The sequence below is a fragment of the Palaemon carinicauda genome, chromosome 8 (assembly GCF_036898095.1).
Source record: "Palaemon carinicauda isolate YSFRI2023 chromosome 8, ASM3689809v2, whole genome shotgun sequence".
NCBI lineage: Eukaryota > Metazoa > Arthropoda > Malacostraca > Decapoda > Palaemonidae > Palaemon > Palaemon carinicauda.
The window spans coordinates 142,019,325-142,043,924 of record NC_090732.1 but is presented as its reverse complement, the minus strand read 5'-3'; the positions used below and the strand labels follow the sequence as shown (position 1 = coordinate 142,043,924).

The window sequence follows — 24,600 nt, the reverse complement described above, 5'->3', positions numbered from 1 at the left end:
GATTCCACCAGAAGGTCCCCAGCACCGAGATCAGCAGGCTCAGACAATCTTCCATCTAGGGGAGGAATCTGTTTGAGCCTAAGGACGGGGAGCAGGTGGCTGAGAGGTGGAGGAAGTCCAAACAGGACTCTCTCCTACATAGGGCTTTAACATCAAAGCCCTATAAACCTCCAGTAACCCAGCAACCACGCCCTACCAAGACCACGAAACCGGCATCGGCAGCGAAGACAACGGTGTCAAAGCCCTTTCCTGCCAAGGACAAGAAAGGCAGAAAGTCCTCCATGGGAGGGAAAAATCCTAGAGGGAGTGGCCAAGGTCGCAAACGCTAGGATTGGCAGTCCCCCTGCATGTCCACTAGTGGGGGGATGCCTACAAAGTTGCGCAAGCAGGTGGCAGCAACTCAGGGCCGATTCCTGAACGATTTCCGTAATCAGTCAAGGATATCGCGTCCCGTTCATAACATCTCTACCTCCCCTGATAGCATATAAAGTGTCGTTGAGCTCCCTTGCTATGGGATTGGCAAGGGGGCAAGCCCTTCGGGCAGAAGTCCATGTTGAAGAAGGGCGCTCTCCAAGAGGTCGTCGACGGGTCCCCAGGCTTCTTCAGTCGATTCTTTCTTGCAAAGAAGGCGTCTGGAGGTTGGAGACCAGTCATCGACCTCTCAGCTCTGAACAGGTTTGTCAAGCAGACCCCGTTCAGCATAGAGACGGCAGACACGGTCAGACTTGCAGTAAGACCGCTAGACTTCATGTGTACTCTGGATCTGAAGGACGCGTACTTCCAGATCCCAGTCCATCCGTCTTCAAGGAAGTACTTAAGATTCAGCCTAGACAACAAGATCTACCTGTTCAAGGTGCTGTGTTTCGGTCTCTCCACAGCACCTCAGGTTTTCACCAGAGTGTTCGCCCTGATATCTTCGTGGGCACACAGGATCGGCATCCGTCTCCTCCATTATCTGGACGACTGGCTGATCCTAGCAGACTCGTAGTCAGCCCTTCTTCGACACCGAGACAAACTTCTGGGAATTTGCCAAGATCTGGGGATCATGGTAAATCTCTAGAAGTCTTCTCTGCTTCCTACTCAAAGACTGGTATATCTAGGCATGATCATAGACACCAATCTCCACAAAGCCTTCCCATGATACGACAGGATAGCAAGGCTGAGGAGGGTCGCGAGTCCTTTCCTCAGACGAGAAGAACTTCCAGCCCAATGGTGGTTACGTCTCCTCAGTCACCTCTCATCCTTGGCCCGTCTAGTTCCCAACGGTCGTCTCAGAATGAGATCTCTGCAATGGCGACTCAAGTCCCAGTGGAATCAAGGACACGATTCCCCGGACGTCATTATCCCTATGGGTCCTGCGGAACGGACGGATCTTCAGTGGTGGGTGACAGACGAGAACCTACGAAGGGGAGTGGGTCTTCTCGTCCTCCCCCCGGATTTGATGCTGTTTTCGGACGCCTCAAAGAAAGGATGGGGGGCCCACGTTCTGAACCACAGGACCTCAGGCCTCTGGTCAGAATCAGAAAAATGCCTCCATATAAATCTGCTAGAAATGAAGGCTGTATTCCTGACCCTTCAACAGTTCCAACAATACCTGGCGGGTCACTCTGTGGTGGTGATGAGCGACAACACCACAGTAGTGGCTTTCATTAACAAGCAGGGAGGTACCTTTTCAGAGCAGCTATCCCATCCCGCAGTAGAGATACTGAAATGGACCGAAGTCCACTCGATTCCACTATCGGCTCGCTTCATTCCAGGCAAGAGGAATGTGCTCGCCGACAGTCTGAGCAGAGCGTCTCAGATAGTGAGTACCGAGTGGTCTTTGGATCATCTAGTAGCCAACAAAGTCCTGACTTTGTGGGGTTCCCCGACTGTGGATCTGTTCGCTACAGCGCTGAACTTCAAGCTCCCGCTGTACTGCTCCCCAGTCCCGGATCCCAAGGCACTCTGGCACGATGCCTTCCAACAACGTTGGGACAACATCAATGTATACGCCTTTCCCCCGTTCTGTCTGATGAGGAGGGTACTCAACAAGACCAGAATATCGGTCAATCCTATCGATGACCCTGATAGCTCCGCTATGGCATCACGCGGAATGGTTTCCAGACCTTCTGCAACTCCTAACGGAACTTCCGAGGGAACTCCCTCCACGACACGAGCTACTCAAACAACCACACGCCAACATCTTTCACAAAGCCGTAGCTTCGCTTCGACTTCACGCCTGGAGACAATCCAGCATCTCCTCGCAGAGAGAGGATTTTCGCAACAGGTTGCGAACAGGATGTCTGGACACCTGCGAAGGTCATCCGCAGGGGTCTATCAGGCAAAGGGGAAAGGTTTCTGTGGTTGGTGTCGTGGAAGGGGTATCTCTCCACTCGATGCCACTATTCCAGCAGTAGCGGAGTTCTTCGTGTATTTGCGAGAAGAAATGCGTCTTTCAGTCTCGGCAGTGAAAGGCTATCGCTCGGCCTTAAGTCTAGCCTTCAGGCTCTAAGGAGTGGACATTTCTTCTTTGCTGGAACTTTCCCTACTCATACGAAGTTATGAACTTACCTGCCCTTAGTCGGAAGTGAGACCTCTTCCATGGAACATGGTTCGAGTTCTCAGGTCTCTTAAGAGACCTCCCTACGAACCATTACGCCAGGGTTCAGATCGCCACCTTACTTGGAAGACGGTGTTCCTACTATCTTTGGCCTCGGCCAAGCGAGTCAGTGAACTTCATGGTCTCTCGTATGACATCGCCTAATCAACTGGATGGGGGGAGGTAACGTTCAGATTAGTCCGGGAGTGCCGGACCCTCGGTTCGACTCTTTTCAGATTTCGAGTCTTCGTTCTGTAACAGATGACCCAGACCATCTCCTACTGTGCCCAGTAAGGAGTCTGAGGCTATATCTCAAAAGAACGGCTGCAGTTCGTCCCCAAGTGCAGCCATTGTTTGTGAGCACTGGGAGGACAAAGAGGATAGTTACCAAGAATACTATCTCAGCATGGATTCAGAAGGTAATCCATCTGTCCCTGAATCCTGACCCTCCTCCGTCACGTCACCCTAGAGAACATGATGTCAGGGGCGTAGCTATGTCCCTGGCCCTCAAAAAGAACTTCTCAGTGACGCAGGTTCTACAAGCAGGGTTATGGAAGCTTCAGACGACCTTCACAGCCCACTACCTGCAAGACGTAACCCACAGGAGGCTCGATACGTTCTCTATCGACCCTGTGGTGGCTGCACAACAGCTGGTTTAAACCTCAGGCTCCTTAATGGATAAGTAGTAGAAGAGTGAGGGCATTGTTACCCGGTTTTAGTCTGATGAATGAAAAGGTTTGTCTGGCCCTTATTCTTTTCTTCATCCTCCCCTCTCTTGGGGAAAGCAGCATCCTGGGTTCTCTGCACAGCTGACCTCGAACCACTGCAGGTAAACCATGTCTCCTTGTGTTCCTAGTATTAAGCTAATACTGTTACGTCCCCATACCCTGACGAGGTGGTATTGGGAGAGTCCTAGCCTAAAGTTTCCATCTAAAGGACTTCAGGTCAACTTCCTAGAACGAGTCACTCTTCAAACCTTCACACACAGCTTACGTAGGCCGCAGCCCTTGCACAGCAAGGTGCTAGCGAGGTGCAGGGACTCCTTATTGGTGAGTGCTGACACACTCAGATACTGAGTCCCGGGGCAAAGCCAAAAGCCTGTACTGGCCGGGACTTACCACTCTTCCTAAGGGTTGAGTCACCCATATTAAATAGCGTGGTTTGTATTTCATTTACGGAACAAATGACAAATTCGTAGATAATTTGTATTTTTCAATATTAAACTTAGCCGGTGATCATATAGCTGTCAGCTCTGCTGCCCGACAGAAAAACCTAAGGACAAAATACGCCAGCGATCGCTATACAGGTGGGGGTGTACATCAACTGCGCCATCTGACGAGCAGGTACTCAAGTACTCCATCTCAACACAGAACCAATTTTCTCTCTGTCGTGCCACTGGCAAGACCTACTAAATACGCTGTTACTAACTGGATTTGTTTTCACAACTATTTAGTGAAGTACACTATTCCAGTTTTGAGCTTTCGCTATGCAGGGGTTTTATCTTCTTCTCAAAACTTGAACTCGTTTTGGATAGATTTAATTATGGTGACAAAGAGTATGGACTCTCTTTCACTTTTAAATGGCCGACCCTTCCCTTAGACGGAAGTGTGTTTAGGTTTTTAGTAATTTTGCTTAACACGTTATAGATCTATATATTTTATATCTCTCCGCCTTTATTAGGCCTCTTCGATTAACTTTCCATTTATTATAAACTTATAAGAATAAATTTTTATGTTTTGTTTATATGCGACCTTTCCTGATAGTAGGCGGTCCTAACTTGGAACGAAGTTAATCAACGTTGAGCCCGTTATATCGTATTTAGCCTTTAAAGAATTTAAAACTTTTTAAATTTAATGTTTTCAATATTAATCTTATCCGATAATCATGTAGCTGTCAACTCCGTTGCCCGACAGAAATCTACGGACGGGATACGCCAGCGATCGCTATACAAGAGGGGGGTGCACTCACCAGCGCCATCTGTGGTCAGGTACTCCAGTACTTCTTGTCAACACCACCTCAATTTTTCCTCTGTCGTGCCGCCGGCAAGACCTACATGGATACGCTGTTGATTTTGGAGTCTTTGTTCACGGTTTTGGTGAAGTATTGCTCTGAAATTTAGCCTTCGCTATACAGGAAGCTTTTCCCTTAGCTTAGATAGCTTTTGGATTTAAATTGATTTAATGGTATAACGATCTTTGCTTTAATTTGGAATCCCCCCTTGACTGTTCTCTAATTCAAGATGTCCGACCACTCTCAAGCTCCTAGACAAAGGCGATGTAGTGTTAGGACTTGTAGTAGGCGTCTTCCGAAGGCCTCGGTTGATCCTCACACCGTTTGTTCCGACTGTAGGGGAAAATCCTGTCAGTTGGAAGATCGATGTGAGGAATGTGCCGGGCTTTCGGAATTCGATTTTAATGAATTCCTCAAGTATACGGCTAGGTTAGAGAGGGAGAGAGTTAGGAGGAGTTCTTCTCGCTCTTTGGTTTATTCCTCCCCCCATGATCCTCAACCTTTTCCTTCCCCTGTAGTGGTGACCCCCGAACCTATTACGAGTGCTCAGCCTGATATGTCGGATATGTTACGTGCCATTCAGGCTCTAGGTGATAAGGTGGAGTCTTTAGTGAGTGACCACAATCTTCTCTTGGCAGATGTCAAGGAACTTAAAGTGAAAAGTGCAGTGGGAAGTGGTAGTGCCAGTGCTGTGCCTAGTGTCAGTGTCAGTGTTGCGCATGAGGATACTTCTGTGCGTGCCAGTCGTCCTCCCAGTCCGGGACCTCTTGCAAGCTCCCAAGCCCAGGGGAGAAGCAATGTCGAAGGGCAAAAGGGTTCGGCAGGCCTTGATCGGCGCACAGTTGTATCCTCAGTGGTTGCGGGCGTATCTGATAGAGATCGTCACTTCCACTCCCAGACGATTGAGCCCTTAAATTCCTCGTCTGCGGAAGAAGTTTCCAGGAGGAAACGCTGGACCCAGGTCTCACGGCCTCTTAAGCGTAAAGTCCAGACCGAGCGAGTCCAACAGCCCAGGTGTAGCCACTGGGCCAGTTCGGACTCGCCGCAGTCATCTGATGGTTGCACGCCTCCTAAGAGAGGTAAAGCAATGCCTCAACAGGCCTCTGCTCCAACTTCTGTTGATCCCAAGTTGGCTATGCTGCAGACAATGCAGTCGCAGCTTGCGGTGTTGATGCAGGAGTTTCAGGCAGAGAAGGTTAGCACACCTCCTCCTGCGAGCGCTCCTCCACCTCTGCGCAGTCCACCCTGCCAGACGTATGATGTTGAGGCTCCTCCTGCCTCCATGCGTGAGCTGCCGCATTGGGAGTTGCCAGGTACCAGCGCTATGCAGCAACCTCCACTTTCCTTGAGGCAGGAGCCTCTTGCTATGCGGCAACCTCCTCAACCCTTGAGGCAGGAGCCTCATGCTTTGCAGCAACCTCCTCTACCCTTGAGGCAGGAGCCTCATGCGTTGCGGCAACCTTCTCCATCCTTGAGGCAGCAACCTCATGCATTGCGGCAACCTCCACCATCCTTGAGGCAGCAGCCTCAACTCTTGCGGCAACCGCCTCAACTCTTGAGGCAAGAACCTCAACTCTTGAGGCAAGAGCCTCTCTCTGCGCAGCCACCTCCTCAATCCTTGAGGCAGGCGCAACCCTTGAGGCAGGAACCTCATGCTATGAGGCAGCCGCCTCAACGCATGCAGCAACCGCATTCTTCGCAGCATGAGCCTCTTCCCATTCAACATGAACCGCATACTATGCAGCATGAGCCTCATGCCTTACAGCATTCGCTTCTGACCACGCTTGCTCCTCAGACCTCCGCAGAACCTCCTTCATCCCAGCCTCATGACTTTGTCATTGCCAGCCCTCATCCTCTTCAGCAGAGACTTGATGATGAATCCGCAAGTGCGCATGCACCCGTTCTTCAGGATTCAGCCATTCAGCATACCGCTTTATCGTTACCTCTCGCTTCTCAACCCTCAGGTGATGAGGTTTCTGAGGATGAAGCTGCTCACCTGGATGATCCTTCTTCTGATGTGGAGGAACACAAGTCGTCGCCACCTTCCATAGACTTTCGTAAGGTCCTGACTCTGTTCAGAGAGTTATACCCTGAACACTTTGTTTCTGCAACCCCTCGTTCTCCTCCATCCGAGTTTTCTCTAGGCATGCAGCCTATTAAGTCTGCCTACACTAAGCTTGTCCTCGCCTGGTCATCAAAAAGAGCTTTGAGGATTGTAGGGGATTGGTTGCAGTCCAAGCAGCAACTGGGAAGGACGTCTTTTATGTTTCCCCCTCCTAAGCTGGCTTCTAAGTCGGGCGTCTGGTATGCCACGGGAGAGGAACCAGGCTTGGGGGTCCCTGCCTCTGCCCAGGCCGACTTCTCAAGTTTGGTTGACTCTCCCCGTAGGTCGGCTATGAGACGCTCTAAGGTCTGCTGGACCTTTTCTGATCTGGACCACTTCTTGAAGGGAGTCTTTCGCGCCTTTGAAATTTTTAATTTCCTCGACTGGTGCCTGGGGGCCTTGAGCAAGAAGACTGCCCCTTCTGACAAAGACTCGGCCATGCTGATCATGTCCTGTATGGACAGAGCAATTCGCGACGGTTCTGGCGAACTTGCTTCTATTTTTGTCTCAGGAGTCCTCAAGAAAAGGGAACATCTATGCTCCTACCTTTCTACTGGTATCACCTCTTGCCAGAGGTCACAGTTACTGTTTGCTCCTCTCTCCAAGTTCCTGTTTCCGGAGGAGCTAATCAAAGAGATGGCTGCGGCTCTTATCCAGAAAGATACGCATGACCTCATGGCCTCTTCAGCACGTAAGGCTAAAATTGTACCTTCAGTACCGAGAACTTACCGCACCCCGGTGGCTGATACACCTGCTACCAGATTTATTCCGCCCTTTCGTGGCAGAGCCCCCAGCCGAGGAAGTTCCCGTCCAGACGGTCACAGGGGCAAGTCCAAGAAAGGTGCCAAGTCCACGAAAAGCAAGCATTGACTTTCCTCCTCTCCAGACAGCTGTAGGAGCCAGACTCAAGACCTTCTGGCAAGCCTGGGAAAGAAGAGGTGCAGACGCTCAGTCTGTCAAGTGGCTAAGGGAGGGTTACAGAATTCCGTTCTGCCGCAATCCCCCTCTGACCACATCTCCCATCAACCTCTCTCCCAACTACAAGGAGAAGGACAAGAGGCTAGCGTTACATCAAGAGGTGTCGCTCCTGTTACAGAAGGAGGCAGTGGTGATAGTCCGGGACCATCAATCCCCGGGCTTTTACAACCGTCTCTTCCTGGTGGCCAAGAAGACAGGAGGTTGGAGACCGGTGCTGGACGTCAGTGCGCTCAATGCTTATGTCACCAAGCAGACGTTCACAATGGAGACGACGAAGTCGGTCCTAGCAGCGGTCAGGCAGGAGGACTGGATGGTCTCGTTGGATCTGAAAGACGCCTACTTTCACGTTCCCATCCATCCAGACTCCCAACCTTTTCTGAGATTCGTCTTTGGAGAGGTTGTGTACCAATTCCAAGCCCTGTGTTTTGGTCTGAGCACGGCACCTCTTGTGTTTACGCGACTGATGAGGAATATTGCGAAATTCCTTCACTTGGCGGACATCAGAGCCTCCCTTTATTTAGACGACTGGCTTTTAAGAGCCCCACAAGTCGTCGCTGTCTGGAGAGTCTCAGATGGACTTTGAATTTGACCAAGGAACTGGGTCTCTTGGTCAATTTAGAGAAGTCCCAGCTTGTTCCTTCCCAAACCATCGTTTACCTGGGAATGGAGATTCAGAGTCGAGCTTTTCGGGCTTTTCCGTCGGCCCCAAGAATCAACCAAGCCCTAGAGTGCATCCTGAGCATGCTGAAGAAGAACAGATGCTCGGTGAGACAGTGGATGAGTCTAACAGGGACTCTGTCATCGTTAGCCCTGTTCATCGAGTTAGGGAGACTCCACCTCCGCCCCCTTCAGTACCATCTAGCAGCTCACTGGAACAAGGATATGACGCTCGAGGCGGTCTCTATTCCTGTTTCCAAAGAGATGAGGGCTACTCTAACGTGGTGGAAGAGCAACATCCTTCTCAAGGAGGGTCTCTCTTTAGCTGTTCAGACCCCCGATCTTCATCTCTACTCGGACGCATCAGACTCGGGCTGGGGCGCGACATTGGACGGACAGGAATGCTCGGGGACATGGAACCAGGAACAGGAAACGCTTCACATCAATTGCAAGGAGTTGTTGGCAGTCCATCTGGCCTTAATGAACTTCAAGTCCCTCCTGCTAAACAAGGTGGTGGAGGTGAACTCCGACAACACCACAGCCTTGGCGTACATCTCCAAGCAGGGAGGGACTCATTCGAGGAAGCTGTTCGAGATAGCAAGGGACCTCCTCATTTGGTCAAAAAGTCGAAAGCTCACGCTGGTAACGAGGTTCATTCAGGGCAATATGAATGTCTCGGCAGATCGCCTCAGCAGGAAGGGTCAAGTCATCTCCACAGAATGGACCCTTCACAAGAACGTGTGCAGCAGACTTTGGGCCCTGTGGGGTCAGCCAACGATAGATCTGTTCGCTACCTCGATGACCAAGAGGCTCCCATTGTACTGTTCCCCGATCCCAGACCCGGCAGCAGTTCACGTGGATGCTTTTCTGCTGGATTGGTCCCACCTCGATCTGTATGCATTCCCGCCGTTCAAGATCATCAACAGGGTTCTTCAGAAGTTCGTCTCTCACGAAGGGACACGGCTGACGTTGGTTGCTCCCCTTTGGCCTGCAAGAGAATGGTTCACAGAGGTACTGCAATGGCTGGTCAACGTTCCCAGGACTCTCCCTCTAAGAGTGGACCTTCTACGTCAACCTCACGTAAAGAAGGTACACCCAAGCCTCCACGCTCTTCGTCTGACTGCCTTCAGACTATCGAAAGACTCTCTAGAGCTAGAGGCTTTTCGAAGGAGGCAGCCAGAGCGATTGCCAGAGCAAGGAGGATATCCACTCGCAGAGTCTATCAATCTAAGTGGGAAGTCTTCCGAAGCTGGTGCAGAGCCAATGCAGTTTCCTCTACCAATACCACTGTAACCCAAGTTGCTGACTTCCTGTTACATCTTAGGAATGTTAGATCTCTTTCGGCTCCTACGATCAAGGGGTACAGAAGTATGTTGGCAGCAGTTTTCCGCCACAGAGGCTTGGATCTTTCCTCCAACAAAGATCTGCAGGACATCCTTAGGTCTTTTGAGACCTCTAAAGAACGTCGCTTGTCCACTCCAGGCTGGAATCTAGACGTAGTCCTAAGGTTCCTTATGTCATCTAGATTTGAGCCTCTCCAGTCAGCCTCTTTCAAAGACCTTACTCTCAAAACTCTTTTCCTCGTCTGCCTTGCAACAGCCAAAAGAGTTAGTGAGGTTCACGCCTTCAGCAGGAACATAGGATTCACATCTGAAACGGCTACATGTTCCTTACAGCTCGGTTTTTTGGCAAAAAATGAGCTTCCCTCACGTCCTTGGCCTAGATCGTTCGAAATTCCTAGCCTTTCCAACATGGTGGGTAACGAACTGGAGAGAGTTCTTTGCCCTGTCAGAGCTCTTAAGTACTATCTTAAAAGGTCAAAACCTTTACGAGGACAATCAGAGGCCTTATGGTGTGCCATTAAGAAACCTTCGATGCCTATGTCTAAGAACGCAGTTTCTTATTACATAAGGCTTCTGATTAGAGAAGCTCATTCTCACATGAAGGATGAAGACCTTGCTTTGCTGAAGGTAAGGACACATGAAGTGAGAGCTGTGGCTACTTCAGTGGCCTTCAAACAGAACCGTTCTCTGCAGAGTATTATGGATGCAACCTATTGGAGGAGCAAGTCAGTGTTTGCATCATTCTATCTCAAAGATGTCCAGTCTCTTTACGAGAACTGCTACACCCTGGGACCATTCGTAGCAGCGAGTGCAGTAGTAGGTGAGGGCTCAACCACTACATTCCCATAATCCCATAACCTTTTTAACCTTTCTCTTGAATGCTTTTATTGTTGTTCTGGGTTGTTACGGTGGGCTAAGAAGCCTTCCGCATCCTTGTTGATTTGGCGGGTGGTCAATTCTTTCTTGAGAAGCGCCTAGGTTAGAGGTTGTGTTGAGGTCCTTTAGTATGGGTTGCAGCCCTTTATACTTCAGCACCTAAGAGTTGTTCAGCCTCCTAAGAGGACCGCTTCGCTCAGTAAGGAAGACGTACTTATTAAAGGCAGAGTAATGGTTCAAGTCGACTTCCTTACCAGGTACTTATAATTTCATTTGTTATTTTGAATAACTGATAAAAATGAAATACGGGATACTTAGCTTCTTGATTAACATGTACACTGGTTTTCACCCACCCCCCTGGGTGTGAATCAGCTACATGATTATCGGGTAAGATTAATATTGAAAAATGTTATTTTCATTAGTAAAATAAATTTTTGAATATACTTACCCGATAATCATGATTTAATTGACCCACCCTTCCTCCCCATAGAGAACCAGTGGACCGAGGAAAAAATTGAGGTGGTGTTGACAAGAAGTACTGGAGTACCTGACCACAGATGGCGCTGGTGAGTACACCCCCCTCTTGTATAGCGATCGCTGGCGTATCCCGTCCGTAGATTTCTGTCGGGCAACGGAGTTGACAGCTACATGATTATCGGGTAAGTATATTCAAAAATTTATTTTACTAATGAAAATAACATTTTTATGAAAGAATTTCTTTGATAGTCTCGTACTGTTTTCAAAGATGAACTAACGTTTAGTTTTTTAGACTACGCAGTTGTTGACGTTCAGGACGTTCAACATGCGCTGTATCATTACGATAGAGAGAGAGTGTATCACGGTTTCACTTTTCAGTAAGAGTAAATCGATTCTGACGTTTCGTTCATTCTTTCTTAGCTTAAATGGCTTAAATTCTAAATTAAAGGAACTTTTTATTTGGAAAACCTTTCAGTTTTTTCCTTTAGCCAAATAACATGTTTTGACGATATATAATTGGGCTCTTCTCTCAGGTGCGAAATCTAGAGAGAAAGAGAGAGAGAGATAGAGACGGAGGGAGAGAGAGGAGAAAAACGTTCCGTTCAAGCGGGTAACGTTGTTCTTGTGTTACTCTCCTCCCTAGTCGCTGTACGGGGAAGAAGGTAAAACGTTTCTAGGGTTTTTATTCTTGTCCCCAGGCTATGTGCGGTGAGAGATTGTAAACGTAGTTTATTTGAACTAGTGTTTAGTCTTTTCCAGCCACTGAATTCTTTATCTTTATATATGTTTTCTGTTTTTGCTAGTTTTAATTTCGATTTCAGTGAAATAAGTGCAAAACAGAAAATCGAAGTGATAAAGTGATATGCGCAAAGTGTTACAGTGTTGCGTCCGAGGGTTCGTCTGTTCGTGCCTGTAGTTCACCTAGTCCGGGACCTCTTGCAAGCTCCCAAGCCCAGGGGAGAAGTAATGTCGAACGACTTATGGGTTCGTCAGGCCTTGATCAACGAACAGACGTTTTCCCTCCGTGGTTTCGGGCGTATCTACCCAAGATCGCCCCACCCACACAAAGACGAGAGAGCCCATTTACTTCTCGTCTGCGGAAGAGGTTTCTCGTAAGAAACCTTGAACCAAGGTCTCGCAGCTTATTAAGCGCAAGTCGGTCCCTTCCGCGCAAGTCCAACGGCCCAGGTGTAGCCACTGGGTCAGTTCGGACTCGCTGCAGTCTTCCGATGACTGCACACCTCCTAAGAGAGGCAAAGTGGTACCGCAACAGGCAGTAACACCGTCTGTTGCCGCACCTGCTGCTGTAGACCCTAAGTGGTCTTTGCTACAGTCTATGCAGACACAGTCAGCATCTTTTATGCAGGAGTATCGTGCGGAGAAGGTTGACGCTACACCCGTTAGCCTACAACCAACCACGGTTGTGCGTACAGTACACGCTGACGCTACCTGCTCCCGCACTCCGCCTGTGAGAGTTCCACCTCCCATGCGCAGTGTACCCTGCCAGCCGCACGTTGACGTTCACAGACGCACGCTACCCTCCGTTGACGTTCGCGAGTTACCACAACAACAGGAGGGTGGAGTTAAGTTGCTTTGTTTTGACACTGTGCGTCAACCTCCGCAACCCACAGTGGTTACCGCTACTCGCCCGCAGCAGACTTGTCAGTCAGGAGTAGAGGCTTTGCTTCCCCACACAGCTATGGTTGTTGCCAGCTCACAGACTGTCAAGCAGTTACATGACGTTGCCTTCTGGTCTGCTACTAATGCACCAGTGCTGTATGTCCTCACGCACCTGTTGTGGTTGACAGTTCAGTTTTTGACAGTTCACAGACTGTCAAGCAGTTACATAACATTGCCTTCTGGTCTGCTGCTAATGCACCAGTGAGACCCTCACTGAGATAACCTAGCTTTTCTCGGACAAGGTTCCTGTAGATGAGAAAGTGCTGTTCTCCCTCCTACTGATATTCCTTTGAGGACTCTGTCATTTGGAGAGGAGCCTTAAGCTGCTTAGCCTCCTATGGACTTTAATTAAATCATGATGATTTTTTAAGGATCTTCGTCCGGATCTTGTAACTGCTGCTCCTCGTTCGCTTCACGTCAGAACTTACACTAGGCCTAGCTACTTCGAAGCCGTTGTTGTTAAGCTAGTGCTCTCTCGCTCTCCTAGAGAGCGTTACGTTGGCTAGGCGACTGGTTTTTGCACCAGGAGGAGTTTTAGGGATACAGCCTTTGATTTCCCTTCTTTTAAACTGGCTTATAGAGCGAGAGTCTGATAGGACACGAGAGAAGTTCTCGGCTTGGGAGTTCATGCCTCTGCCCAGGTAGACTTCTCAATTCTGGTAGACTCGCCCTGGCGCCTAGCCAGGAGACGCTCCAGTTGTTTACAGGTCAACTTCTCAACTTTTGTCGAGCCTTTGAAGTTTTGCTGTACTATTATGTCACACATAACAAGGCTTCCAGGGATGGTAAATGGTTCCGCCTCAGTCGCTAACCCCGTCTGTTGCCACACCTGCTCCCGTAGACCCTAAATGGGCTTTGCTGCAAGACATGCAGTCCAAGCTTGTGTCCTTGATAGAGGACTTAATACGGAGAAGAACCTTCTGGCCAACAACCTTCCTACCGGTTGGTTGTGCGCCCTGTTGACGCTGAGGTATCCTACTCGCGTCTGCCAGTTGAGGTGGTTCCTCCACCGATGCGACCCAGTGTGGGTTGCCAGTCGCACGTTGACGTTAAGCGACGCTCGGAGGTGGTTGTTGACGTTCAGTGTGTCACTAGGAAGACGTTCAACAACCAGCAGAGGTGACTTGTTGTGACGCAGTGCGTCAACCTCAGCAACCCGGTAGGGTGTTGACTGCACAACCCAGACAGTCTAGACAGTTTCGGGTTGACGCTGTACTTACTCGCGCACCCATGGTTGTTGACAGTTCACAGACTGTGCAGCAGTGCCATGATATTGTGTCCGGCTCCGTCACGCATCCACCAGTGCGACCGGATTCAGCGAGTCAGACGTTGCCCACTCCGTTGCCGTTTCCTCATCAGTTTCGGATGAGGAACCCTCTGATGAGGACGTTGCTGAACAAGACCATCAACCCCCAGCCCTGCTATCCATCCAGAAGATGCTGAAGAAGGAACGCTGCCCTGTCAGGCTGTGGATGAGTCTGGTAGGGACACTGTCATCCGTGGATCAATTTGTGTCACTAGGAAGACTACACCTCCGTCCTCTTCTATACCATCTAGCTTTTCACTGGAAAAGGACAAGACGCTAGAAGCGGTCTCGATCCCGGTTTCCGCAAAGATAAAGTCTGGTCTGACTTGGTGAAAGGACTGTATCAACCTTAGAGAGGGTCTTCCCCTGACTGTTCAGACTCCCAACCACGTTCTCTTCTCGGACGCATCGGACGTAGGCTGGGGTGCGACATTAGACGGTAGGGAATGCTCGGGATTATGGAACTCGAGTCAAAGGACAATGCATTTCAACTGCAAGAAGCTACTGGCAGTACATCTGACCTGGAAAAGCTTCAGGTCTCTCCTTCAAGGCAAAGTGGTGGAGGTGAACTCGGACAACACCATGGCTTTGGCGTACATCTCCAAGCAAGGAGGGACCTACTCTCTGACATGGTACGAGATCGCAAGGGACCTCCTCACCTGGTCAAAAGGTCTAGACATTTCACTAGTAACGAGGTTCATCCAAGGCAACTTGAATGTCATGGCAGATTGTCTCAGTCGGAAGGGACAAATAATTCCAACAGAATGGACCCTCCACAAGGATGTATGCATGAGACTTTGGGCCACCTGGGGCCAGCCAACCATAGATCTCTTCGCAACCTCGATGACCAAGAGGCTCCCAATATTTTGCTCACCAATCCCGGACCCAGCAGCAGTTCATATAGATGCCTTTCTACTAGATTGGTCACATCTAGATCTATATGCATTCCCTCCGTTCAAGATTGTCAACAAGGTACTGCAGAAGTTCGCCTCTCACGAAGGGACAAGGTTGACGCTAGTTGCTTCCCTCTGGCTCGCGAGAGAATGGCTCACCGAGGTACTTCGATGGCTGGTAGACGTTCCCAGAACACTTCCCCTAAGGGTGGACCTTCTACGTCAGCCACGCGTAAAGAAGGTACACCAAGGCCTCCACGCTCTTCGTCTGACTGCCTTCAGACTATCGAAAGACTCTCGAGAGCTAGAGGCTTTTCGAAGGAGGCAACCAGAGCGATTGCTAGAGCAAGGAGAACATCCACCCTTAGAGTCTACCAATCGAAGTGGGAAATCTTCCGAAACTGGTGCAAGTCAGTATCCGTATCCTCGACCAGTACCTCTGTAACTCAAATAGCTGACTTTCTCTTATATCTGAGGAAAGAACGATCTCTTTCAGCTCCCACTATCAAGGGTTACAGAAGCATGTTGACATCAGTCTTCCGTCACAGAGGCTTAGATCTTTCCAACAATAAAGATCTACAGGACCTCCTTAAGTCTTTTCAGACCACGAAGGAGCGTCGTTTGGTTACACCTGGTTGGAATTTAGATGTGGTACTAAGATTCCTTATGTCAAACAGGTTCGAACCGCTACAATCAGCCTCCCTGAAAGATCTCACCTTTAAGACTCTTTTCCTGATATGCTTAGCCACAGCTAAAAGAGTCAGTGAGATTCATGCCTTCAGCAAGAACATCGTATTCTCATCCGAAACGGCTACATGTTCTACAACTTGGTTTTCTAGCCAAACACGAGCTGCCTTCACGGCCTTGACCAATATCGTTCGATATTCCAAACTTATCGTATGGTTGGAAATGAACTAGAAAGAGTCTTATGTCCTGTAAGAGCTCTTAAGTTCTATTTAAAAACCTTTACGAGGCCCGTCTGAAGCTTTATGGTGTTCAGTTAAGAATCCATCTTTGCCTATGTCAAAGAATGCTTTATCCTATTTTTATCAGACTGTTAATACGAGAAGCTCATTCCCATCTGAATGAGGAAGACCAAGCTTTGCTGAAGGTAAGGACACACGAAGTTAGAACTGTCGCAACTTCCGTGGCCTTTAAACAAAATAGATCTCTGCAAAGTATATTCGACGCAACTTATTGGAAAAGCAAATCAGTGTTCGCGTCATTTTATCTTAAGAATGTCCAGTCTCTTTACGAGAACTGCTACACTCTGGGACCATTCGTAGCAACGAGTGCAGTAGTGGGTGAGGGCTCAACCACTACAATTCCCTAATTCCATAACCTTTTTTAATCTTTCTCTTGAAATGTTTTATTATTGTTTTTGGGTTGTCCGGAAGGCTAAGAAGCCTTTCGCATCCTACTTGATTTGGCGGGTGGTCAAAGTCTTTTCTTGAGAAGCGCCTAGATTAGAGGTTTTGATGAGGTCCTTTAGTATGGGTTGCAACCCTTCATACTTCAGCTCCTAGGAGTCGCTCAGCATCCTATGAGGATCGCGAGGCTCAGTAAGGAAGACGTACTTAAAAAGGCAGAGTAATTGTTCAAGTCGACTTCCTTACCAGGTACTTATTTATTTTATGTTTGTTATTTTGAATAACTGCTAAAATGAAATACAAAATACTTAGCTCATAATAATGTCAACATGTAATGCTGGTCTCTACCCACCCCCCTGGGTGTGAATCAGCTATATGATCACCGGCTAAGTTTAATTTTGAAAAATGTTATTTTCATTAGTAAAATAAATTTTTGAATATACTTACCCAGTGATCATATATTAAAGGACCCTCCCTTCCTCCCCAATAGAGTCCCAGTGGGCCGAGGAGAAAATTGGTTCTGTGTTGACATGGAGTACTTGAGTACCTGCTCGTCAGATGGCGCATTTGATGTACACCCCCACCTGTATAGCGATCGCTGGCGTATTTTGTCCTTAGGTTTTTCTGTCGGGCAGCAGAGCTTACAGCTATATGATCACCGGGTAAGTATATTCAAAAATTTATTTTACTAATGAAAATAACATTTTTCCTAAATATACAAGCCTTAGCTATTTAATCAAACTTGCCCGCCAGCCCTATCCCCCGTGAAGTCCTACCTCTAAGCAAAGGGAGCTCAGCACAGGTGTGTGTGAGGAGGGGGGTGGGTAGCAAGCTACCCTCTCTACTACCCGCTAACTAGCGGTGGGGTAGTAAACCCTCGTTAAAATTCTAATGGCTCGTCATATCAGCTACGCCGACAGTAATTACCCATATTAAATAGCTAGGGTTAGTATAGTTAGGAAAAATACGAATTACCTACGAATTTCTCATCTTAAGTCAGAACTTTTAGCACTTGAAAGTAGAGAATAGACTTAAGTTATTAAAAAAAGCAAGTGTAGATATAACTCATTTGAGAGCTATTCTTCACTTCTAGAATTATTGACCAAATTTTTTTTTTTAAATACATATTCCATTTTTCTCTCATGGCTGTAGTGTAATTAGAATTTGTTAATTTTGCATCATTGCTATATTGTTTTACACAATTTATCTTTCATATATCATAGGGTATTAATTGTAGTTCCTTAATTTTTCTTACAGGAGTATTGTTTTATGACCTGAATGGAAATTGACAACTGTAGGATGATCCATAATTAGTTATTATGAGGAAAACGTAATCTGTGGTACTTTTGAAGCTTTTTGAATTGTAAGTACTTTATGAAATTCTATACAGTAGAGATTTTTTCTAGTTGTCTTGGAAATTATATTAATTTTTATGTACTGTGCTATATTCACAAAACGTTTTTTTGATAATTGATGGAAAATATTAATTGTACTTGTAAGTGAAAAGTGTTTTATGGAAAATGATAAAGAAAAAATTAAATGAATGCCCAAAATGTGGCAAAATTTATGTACTACCAGGCTCCCTTAAAACTCATTTGCTTAGCCATGTTAATGATGATAAGCACACCTGCCTTGAATGTCTGAAGGTATTCAAAACAGAAGCACAGCTAAAAGAACATGCTTTATCTCATTTGAAAACATATGCCAATATTACTAGCAGAGCACATGATAGAGTAAGTTTATCGAAGAAGACTAATAGGCAAGTTCTTTCAAAGAGTGATAGTTTCAGATCTTCTACAGATGTTAAGACAGGTACAGGTTTGAAAGAATTAGTTAAAATATACCAGAAACTTCTCAAATGTCCAAGATGTCCCATGACATTTTTTAATAGGGTAGATTTAGAGAATCATCTAGGCAGCCATTCTTACGATAACAAGGTAGGAGTTGGATTTAACTCCAACTTTTCTGAGATCCATGATGTGGTGTTGAGGAAACCTGGCAATAACTCTCTCCATAAATCAGTTCCCATTGATGTGCTTTCACAAGAATTAGAAGTAAGTAAAAATAATGCTAATCTTTTACTTTATGAAAGTAATGGAGATAGGTCTGACTGTGACTCTTTGCAAAGTTTTAAGAATATTGAAAGTGAGGTTATTGCAAATAAATGTTCAGAAACTATAAAAACATCTAATCAAGCTGTTATTTGTAAAGAATTGAAGTTAGCTCCTCAGAGTAACCAAACTAAAAATTTTGGTAAGACAAGGCCCTTAAACTGCGAATCTGAAATATTATCAGGTACGAATAATTTCAGTGCTCAAGATATTAATTCTAAAGAAAAACATGATAAAAGGTTAGAGTACAGTGTTCTAAAGGACTCCCAGAATACTTCTTGCAGTAACTTAGAAAATACTACTGCTGCAAAATATTTCATGGCAGATTATGTTGATCAGTTTTTAAAATCAGAACCTAATGAGGGCAAGTTTGGAAAGAGCATAGTATCCCAAGTGAACTGTGACAATGGGAGTCCAAGTTATCCTGTGGAATGTTGTGATATTTTTGTGACTGACTCCTTTTCGAATAGATTTCCTTTCCTTGTTGAAAATAAGGCATCTGTTGGAAGTGATAAGTATGAAGTAGTTGAAGAAACTATAACTGAAGACTATTGCACACTTTTCAAGTGTAGCATGTGTCCAATGATTTTTGTAGGTAAACAAGAGATAGAAGGTCATGCACAGTCACATTCAGAGGAAATCAAGACTAATGATAACTCTACAAAAAGATTAGAAAACTCAGGAAAAATCAGTTCCTCTGGTGGTAGTAATAAAAAAGGTTACGAATATTTAGTAGTGAAAACAGTGAAAGGTGTTTTTAATATATGTTTGAAAAATGTGTACCAAAAATATTATAAGTGTATTAAGTGCCCAATGGTATTTTTGACGAAGCTAGAGGTACAAAATCATAAAGTTGTTCATGAACCAGAAAAAATGCTGAATTATAATAATTGTTTTCAGGGGGGTGTTTCAATCAGTAGTGATGAGAAAAAAAGGGAAGCTGTTGAAAAAGTAACTATAAATAATGACTCACAGGGATGTGACTTGAACTCTGCTGTGTACTGTCCTGTTTTCCAATGTTTTGTGTGTGAATTGATGTTCTTGAGTAAGGCAGAATTTGAGAGTCATTTTTCTATACATAAGCTGGAGAATTCTTCAAATGATGTGAAATTAACCAATGTAGAGATTAAAGATGTTGATAAAGTTGATATTACAAATAAAGTCTCTCTGAAAAATGATAATCAGGATTCTAGGTTATTTTGTATTTCATGCAATAAAAAATTTAACGAAAGGAAAAAGTATTCTGACCATATCAGACTCCATCGCATTAAAAACTTCAAGTGTAATGTGTGTGGAAAGAGATTCAGAGCAAAATCTAATTTAAAAAAACACATGCAAGTTCATTCACGGCCATTCAGTTGTGCCTATTGTCATAAGTCTTTCAAAAGTGAATATGTTTTAGAGCTGCACCAGGCGCTTCATTCTGAAGACCAGCCATCTAAGTCTATTGAGGGCGGAAATTCATTGAAGCAGGAAATTTCTGTAACTTTGCACAATTTTGATCACTTAACAAAGGGCTCCTCTATCTGTGAAGTTTGTAAGGACACTTTTGAAAATTCACAAATACTAGAGTTACATATGAAAACACATTTAAAAGAAATTTCGGATGGACAAATACTTCAATGCTCTACATGCAATGTAAGCTTCTCGGATAAAAAAGAGTTTCAGCATCATTTGCAAACCCATTTGGATAAAGAGCCTTATGAGTGTAGATATTGTAATAAGAGGTTTAGTGAGAAATTGCAATTTGTTTTTCATCAAAAACTTCATTCAAAACAGCAAACTCATATGTGTGATGTTTGTAAGAAAATTTTCTCTTCAAGATATTCACTTGTTAATCATATGGATACTCACTCAAGTAATAAGCAATATCTTTGTTACATATGTGGAGCTAGTCTAGTTCATCGATCCTCTTACTACTCACATATGAAAAAACATACTGGTGTTAGAGAGCATCACTGTAAAATTTGTGAGAAGAAATTTCACCACAAAGGATCTTTTAAAAGGCACATGAGCATGCATTTTGGAAAAAAACCTTATCAATGTGAGTTGTGCAAGAAGAGTTTCAAACAGAGCGCCCACCTTAAGAGTCATCTGTTTGTTCATAGTGGTGAAAAACCTCATCAGTGTAAAACCTGTAATAAAAGTTTCTCCCAGAAAAGTTCCTTGAAGGTGCATCTGCTAACCCACACTGGAGGGCCTTTCAAGTGTCCTGAGTGTAGCCGAAAATTCACTCAGAAGATTGCTCTTCTGAATCACATGAAAAATAAAGTTAATGCGAATTCTTATCACTGTAAAGTTTGCTCCAAAGCCTTTACAAGGAAATCATGTCTTGTCCACCACAAGAGGGTTCATCTTCTGGGGACATGTGTCATAAATTTTGATGGACAGGATGAAGTGATCGAAACTTTCATTGACGTTGTTGATGAGCATAAGGAGATAATTATAAATCAAGTTGATATGTGTGAATCTGGAGGGGAAATTGTAGATGTTCAGGCTATGAACTTTGACATAACCGAGACTGAAGAAGTGATTATTGATTCACTGAATAGTGAAGCTGTCTCTACTCTTGATTCTCATGAGTCTCAGCTGCATATATTCTCTCATCCAAAGACCCATGTGGATGAATTTATTCCTCAGCTACCTCAAGGGCTTGACTTGAGTAATTTAGGTCACACATTTGTTTTCAGTACTCCTGAGGATCAAGCAGTTAATCACAATTCCATTGTAGGTGAAGCTGTCGACCTTGATTTGCATCCCTTTGATTCTGACTGTAATATTGCTCAAGAGGTTCATTTTAATTCTGATGGGAACTGTGTAGTTGCCTTAGATGCTTGCAAAAGTCAAGCACTCTCTTTTAGTTCTCTCGATCCCCATTCTTTTGCTTTTGACATGAAGAGTCCTCAAGAACTTAATTTTTTACCTGAAAGTGATCCTACCTACACTACTGATCAGGAAGAGGTTATAGTGAGTTCCAGTAAAGAAATTGAAAGAGATTTATAGAATTTGTTACTGATCGTGATAATTTTTATCTAATGTAAAATATTGTAAACTGTATTTTTGGTAAATATTCATCACACCTATTTGACATCTTTAGGGATACAGTAATCCCTCGGCTATTGCTGGTGTCCCATTCGAAGTCCCCCCATACCTGAAAAACTGCAATGTTTATACTGTATTATTTTTCATTACAAAATTTACCTGTATATAATTTTAATTTTTTTTTTATTATCTTTTGAAATCTGAGCTTTTGTAAACAAAACTTACACCATTTTTAATAAAAGAGATTAGAATAAGAAAACCATAATACTTCTTTGCCAACAGAAACCTGTGGTATAAAGTGGAATCTGTGATATAGATTTGCATATGATTCATTTAAAAATCCTCTATGTACTGAAGGAGAGATAGTAAACCGTGATATGGCAAGGGTGTTTAGTATGTATGTTATGTTGATTTGTATTGTCTCTTTTTGAACTGGTTTTGTTTTATTCGGTGTCTATATTCATCCACCTATACCTGTACAAATACTGTACTGTACTATGTTAGACATGCTTTCATCATCACTCATTTTCTGGAACATTTGTTGAGGTTAACCTTTGGATAGACTTTGGTAATGTTATCATTTTGATTGACTTGGTGTTGTCAACCGTTGGATAGATTTTTAAGAGTAAGGAGGGTATTATCTTTCATGAAATATCTACAGTAATTTTATCATGAATTTGTACATCTAAAGTAGGGGTCCACTTGTTGTTAATGATAATACTAAACTGTCTTTAGTATTTGAAAATTTCAAAAGTAATAACTGTTTCCTCCTTTACAAATATTAATTTCTCATCTTGTTTTATTTTTCACAAAAGATTCTTCAAGTTACTTACCAAATTCAAATCTTTCATGTTTCATAAATCCATATCAAGTCTTTTCATAGATATACTGCCTATCTTTGTTAATTTTATACTGCTTCTCTGGGGGCAAACATTATTTTTCCTATCAGTTTACCTGAATAGATTTAATAGCACAATTTTAGGCTTGAGTTCTTGACATAATGGGGTTTTGAATATTCTTTGAATGTGGTGACAAGATTATGAATACTAAATTTAGGCTATATATGGAATCTCTCCTGCAACCTGTTTTCTGTTGGTCAGATTTCTTTTGACAGAATCAAATGATAAACATTTTGTGTTTATTATCTGTGATTTCTCTAGAGGCCAACCTGCAAGTTGAGTTGATTGTTTATTGTTTTATACGGGAATCATCTACAGTATTACAAATTTGTATAAGAGTGATTTAGCATAAACATTCACTCACATGAGTATGTTTAAGAAATGTAGTCAGTAGAACATTATTTTGAATTTTCTATACAGTATAATGTTTTTTCTTTTAAGAATTCTTTGGTACTGTAGTTAGTTACTTCGGAATAACTAACAAGAAAACTTTCTCTCTCATTTGTACAAAGACCTAACTTCACAGTAGCATTGATTTTTTGTTTTCAGTAGTCCAAGTACAGTACTGCAGTAAGTTTTTGTGAGACTTTTTTTTTTTTTTTTTTTTTTTTTTTTTTTTTTTTGAGTGTTAGAAAAATTTCCAGTCATAGTTTTTGTTGTTTACTTCTTATAGTATGACCTGAATGCTGTACAATGTTCTACTACTGTTTAGATTTTTTTTATACTGAATAGATGTCATCATTAAAGATTCAGGAATAAATTCACACTTCAAACTACATTGAACTTTGTAATGTATTCCATATTTAAGGCTTAAGGTTGTATAGCAGATATCTTTTTTTACGTTGTCTTTAACTCGCAACATGGTTGGATAAAATGTATTGTATTTTAACATTAAGGAAAGCTAAGAGGAGCTTTTTCTTATGTAAAACCATTCCACTAGTCGCAGAACCCCTCTTCTCAATTTTCTTTTTCGTTAAGGGCTTTGTCAGTGGGTAAGGGGGAACCACAGTCAAATCTTATTTCTCTTTCTTTATTTCCTACATTTATAGTTCAAAGTGGCTGAGATTTTTCAATATTTAACTTAGCCGGTGATTATAATAGCTGCAACTCTGTTGCTCGACAGAAAAACTCTACGGAAAAATTCGCCAGCGATCGCTACACAGATAGGGGGTGTACTCAACAGCGCCATCTGTCGTTCAGATACCCAGTACTCATTGTAAACAAAGAACTCAAATTTTCTCTCTGTCGGGCTACCGGCAAGACCTACTAATTCGCTGTTGCTAACTGGATTTGTTTTCACAACTATTTGGTGAAGTACACTATTCTAGTTTTGAGCTTTCGCTATGCAGGTGTTTTATCTTCATTTTAAAACTTGAACTCGTTTTGGATAGATTTAATTATGGTGACAAAGAGAGTATGGACTTTCTTTCACTTTTAAATGGCCGACCCTTCCCTTAGACGGAAGTGTGTTTAGGATTTTAGTAATTATCTTATCACGTTATAGATTTTCCTCTATATATTTTATAACTCTCCGCCTTTATTAGGCCTCTTCGATTAACTTTCCATGTTTTATAAACATATAAAAATAAATTTTAATTCTTTGTTTATATAGACCTTTCCTGAGAGTAGGCGGTCCTAACTTGGAAACCGAAGTTAATCAACGTTGAGCCCTTTATATCGTAATTAGCTTTTAAAGAGCTAAGGATTTAAAACTTTTTAAATGTAATATTTTATGAAAGAATTTCTTTGATAGTCTTCGTACTGTTTTCAAAGATGAACTAACGTTTAGTTTTTTATGCTACGCAGTTGTTGACGTTCAGGACGTTCAACATGCGCTCTATCGTTACGATAGAGAGAGAGAGTGTATCACGGTTTCACTTTGCAGTAAGAGTAAATCGATTCTGACGTTTTGTTCATTCTTGCTTAGCTTAAATATTTTAAATTCTAATTTAAAGGAACTTTTTATTTGAAAAACCTTTCAGTTTTTTCCTTTAGTCAAATAACATGTTTTTTTTTTTGACGATATATAATTGGGCTCTTCTCTTAGGTGCGAAATCAAGAGAGAAAGAGAGAGAGAGATAGAGACGGAGGGAGAGAGAGTTGAGAAAACGTTCCGTTCAAGCGGGTAACGTTGTTCTCGTGTTACTCACGTCCCTAGTCTCTGTACGGGGAGGAAGGATAAAACGTTTTTAGGTTTTTATTCTCGTCCCCAGGCTATGTGCGGTGAGAGATTGAAAACGTAGTTATATGAACTAGTGTTTAGTCTCTTTCCC

The 24,600-nt window shown here is 44.1% G+C and overlaps 1 protein-coding gene and 1 long non-coding RNA gene across 2 annotated transcripts in view; both read left to right on the top strand.

Annotated features, from left to right (window-relative positions):
* Positions 1-24,600, top strand: part of LOC137645996 (uncharacterized) — a 137,874-nt gene that overhangs the window by 6,590 nt on the left and 106,684 nt on the right. The window contains exon 2 of the long non-coding RNA XR_011045371.1: positions 17,533-17,638. This is a non-coding gene — a long non-coding RNA (uncharacterized lncRNA). The remainder of the gene's footprint in view (positions 1-17,532; positions 17,639-24,600) is intronic.
* On the top strand, positions 17,649-22,899 carry LOC137645992 (zinc finger protein 91-like). The gene has a single exon (XM_068379117.1). The coding sequence runs from the start codon at positions 17,796-17,798 to the stop codon at positions 21,387-21,389; it is 3,594 nt and encodes a 1,197-aa protein (XP_068235218.1). The 5' UTR covers positions 17,649-17,795; the 3' UTR covers positions 21,390-22,899.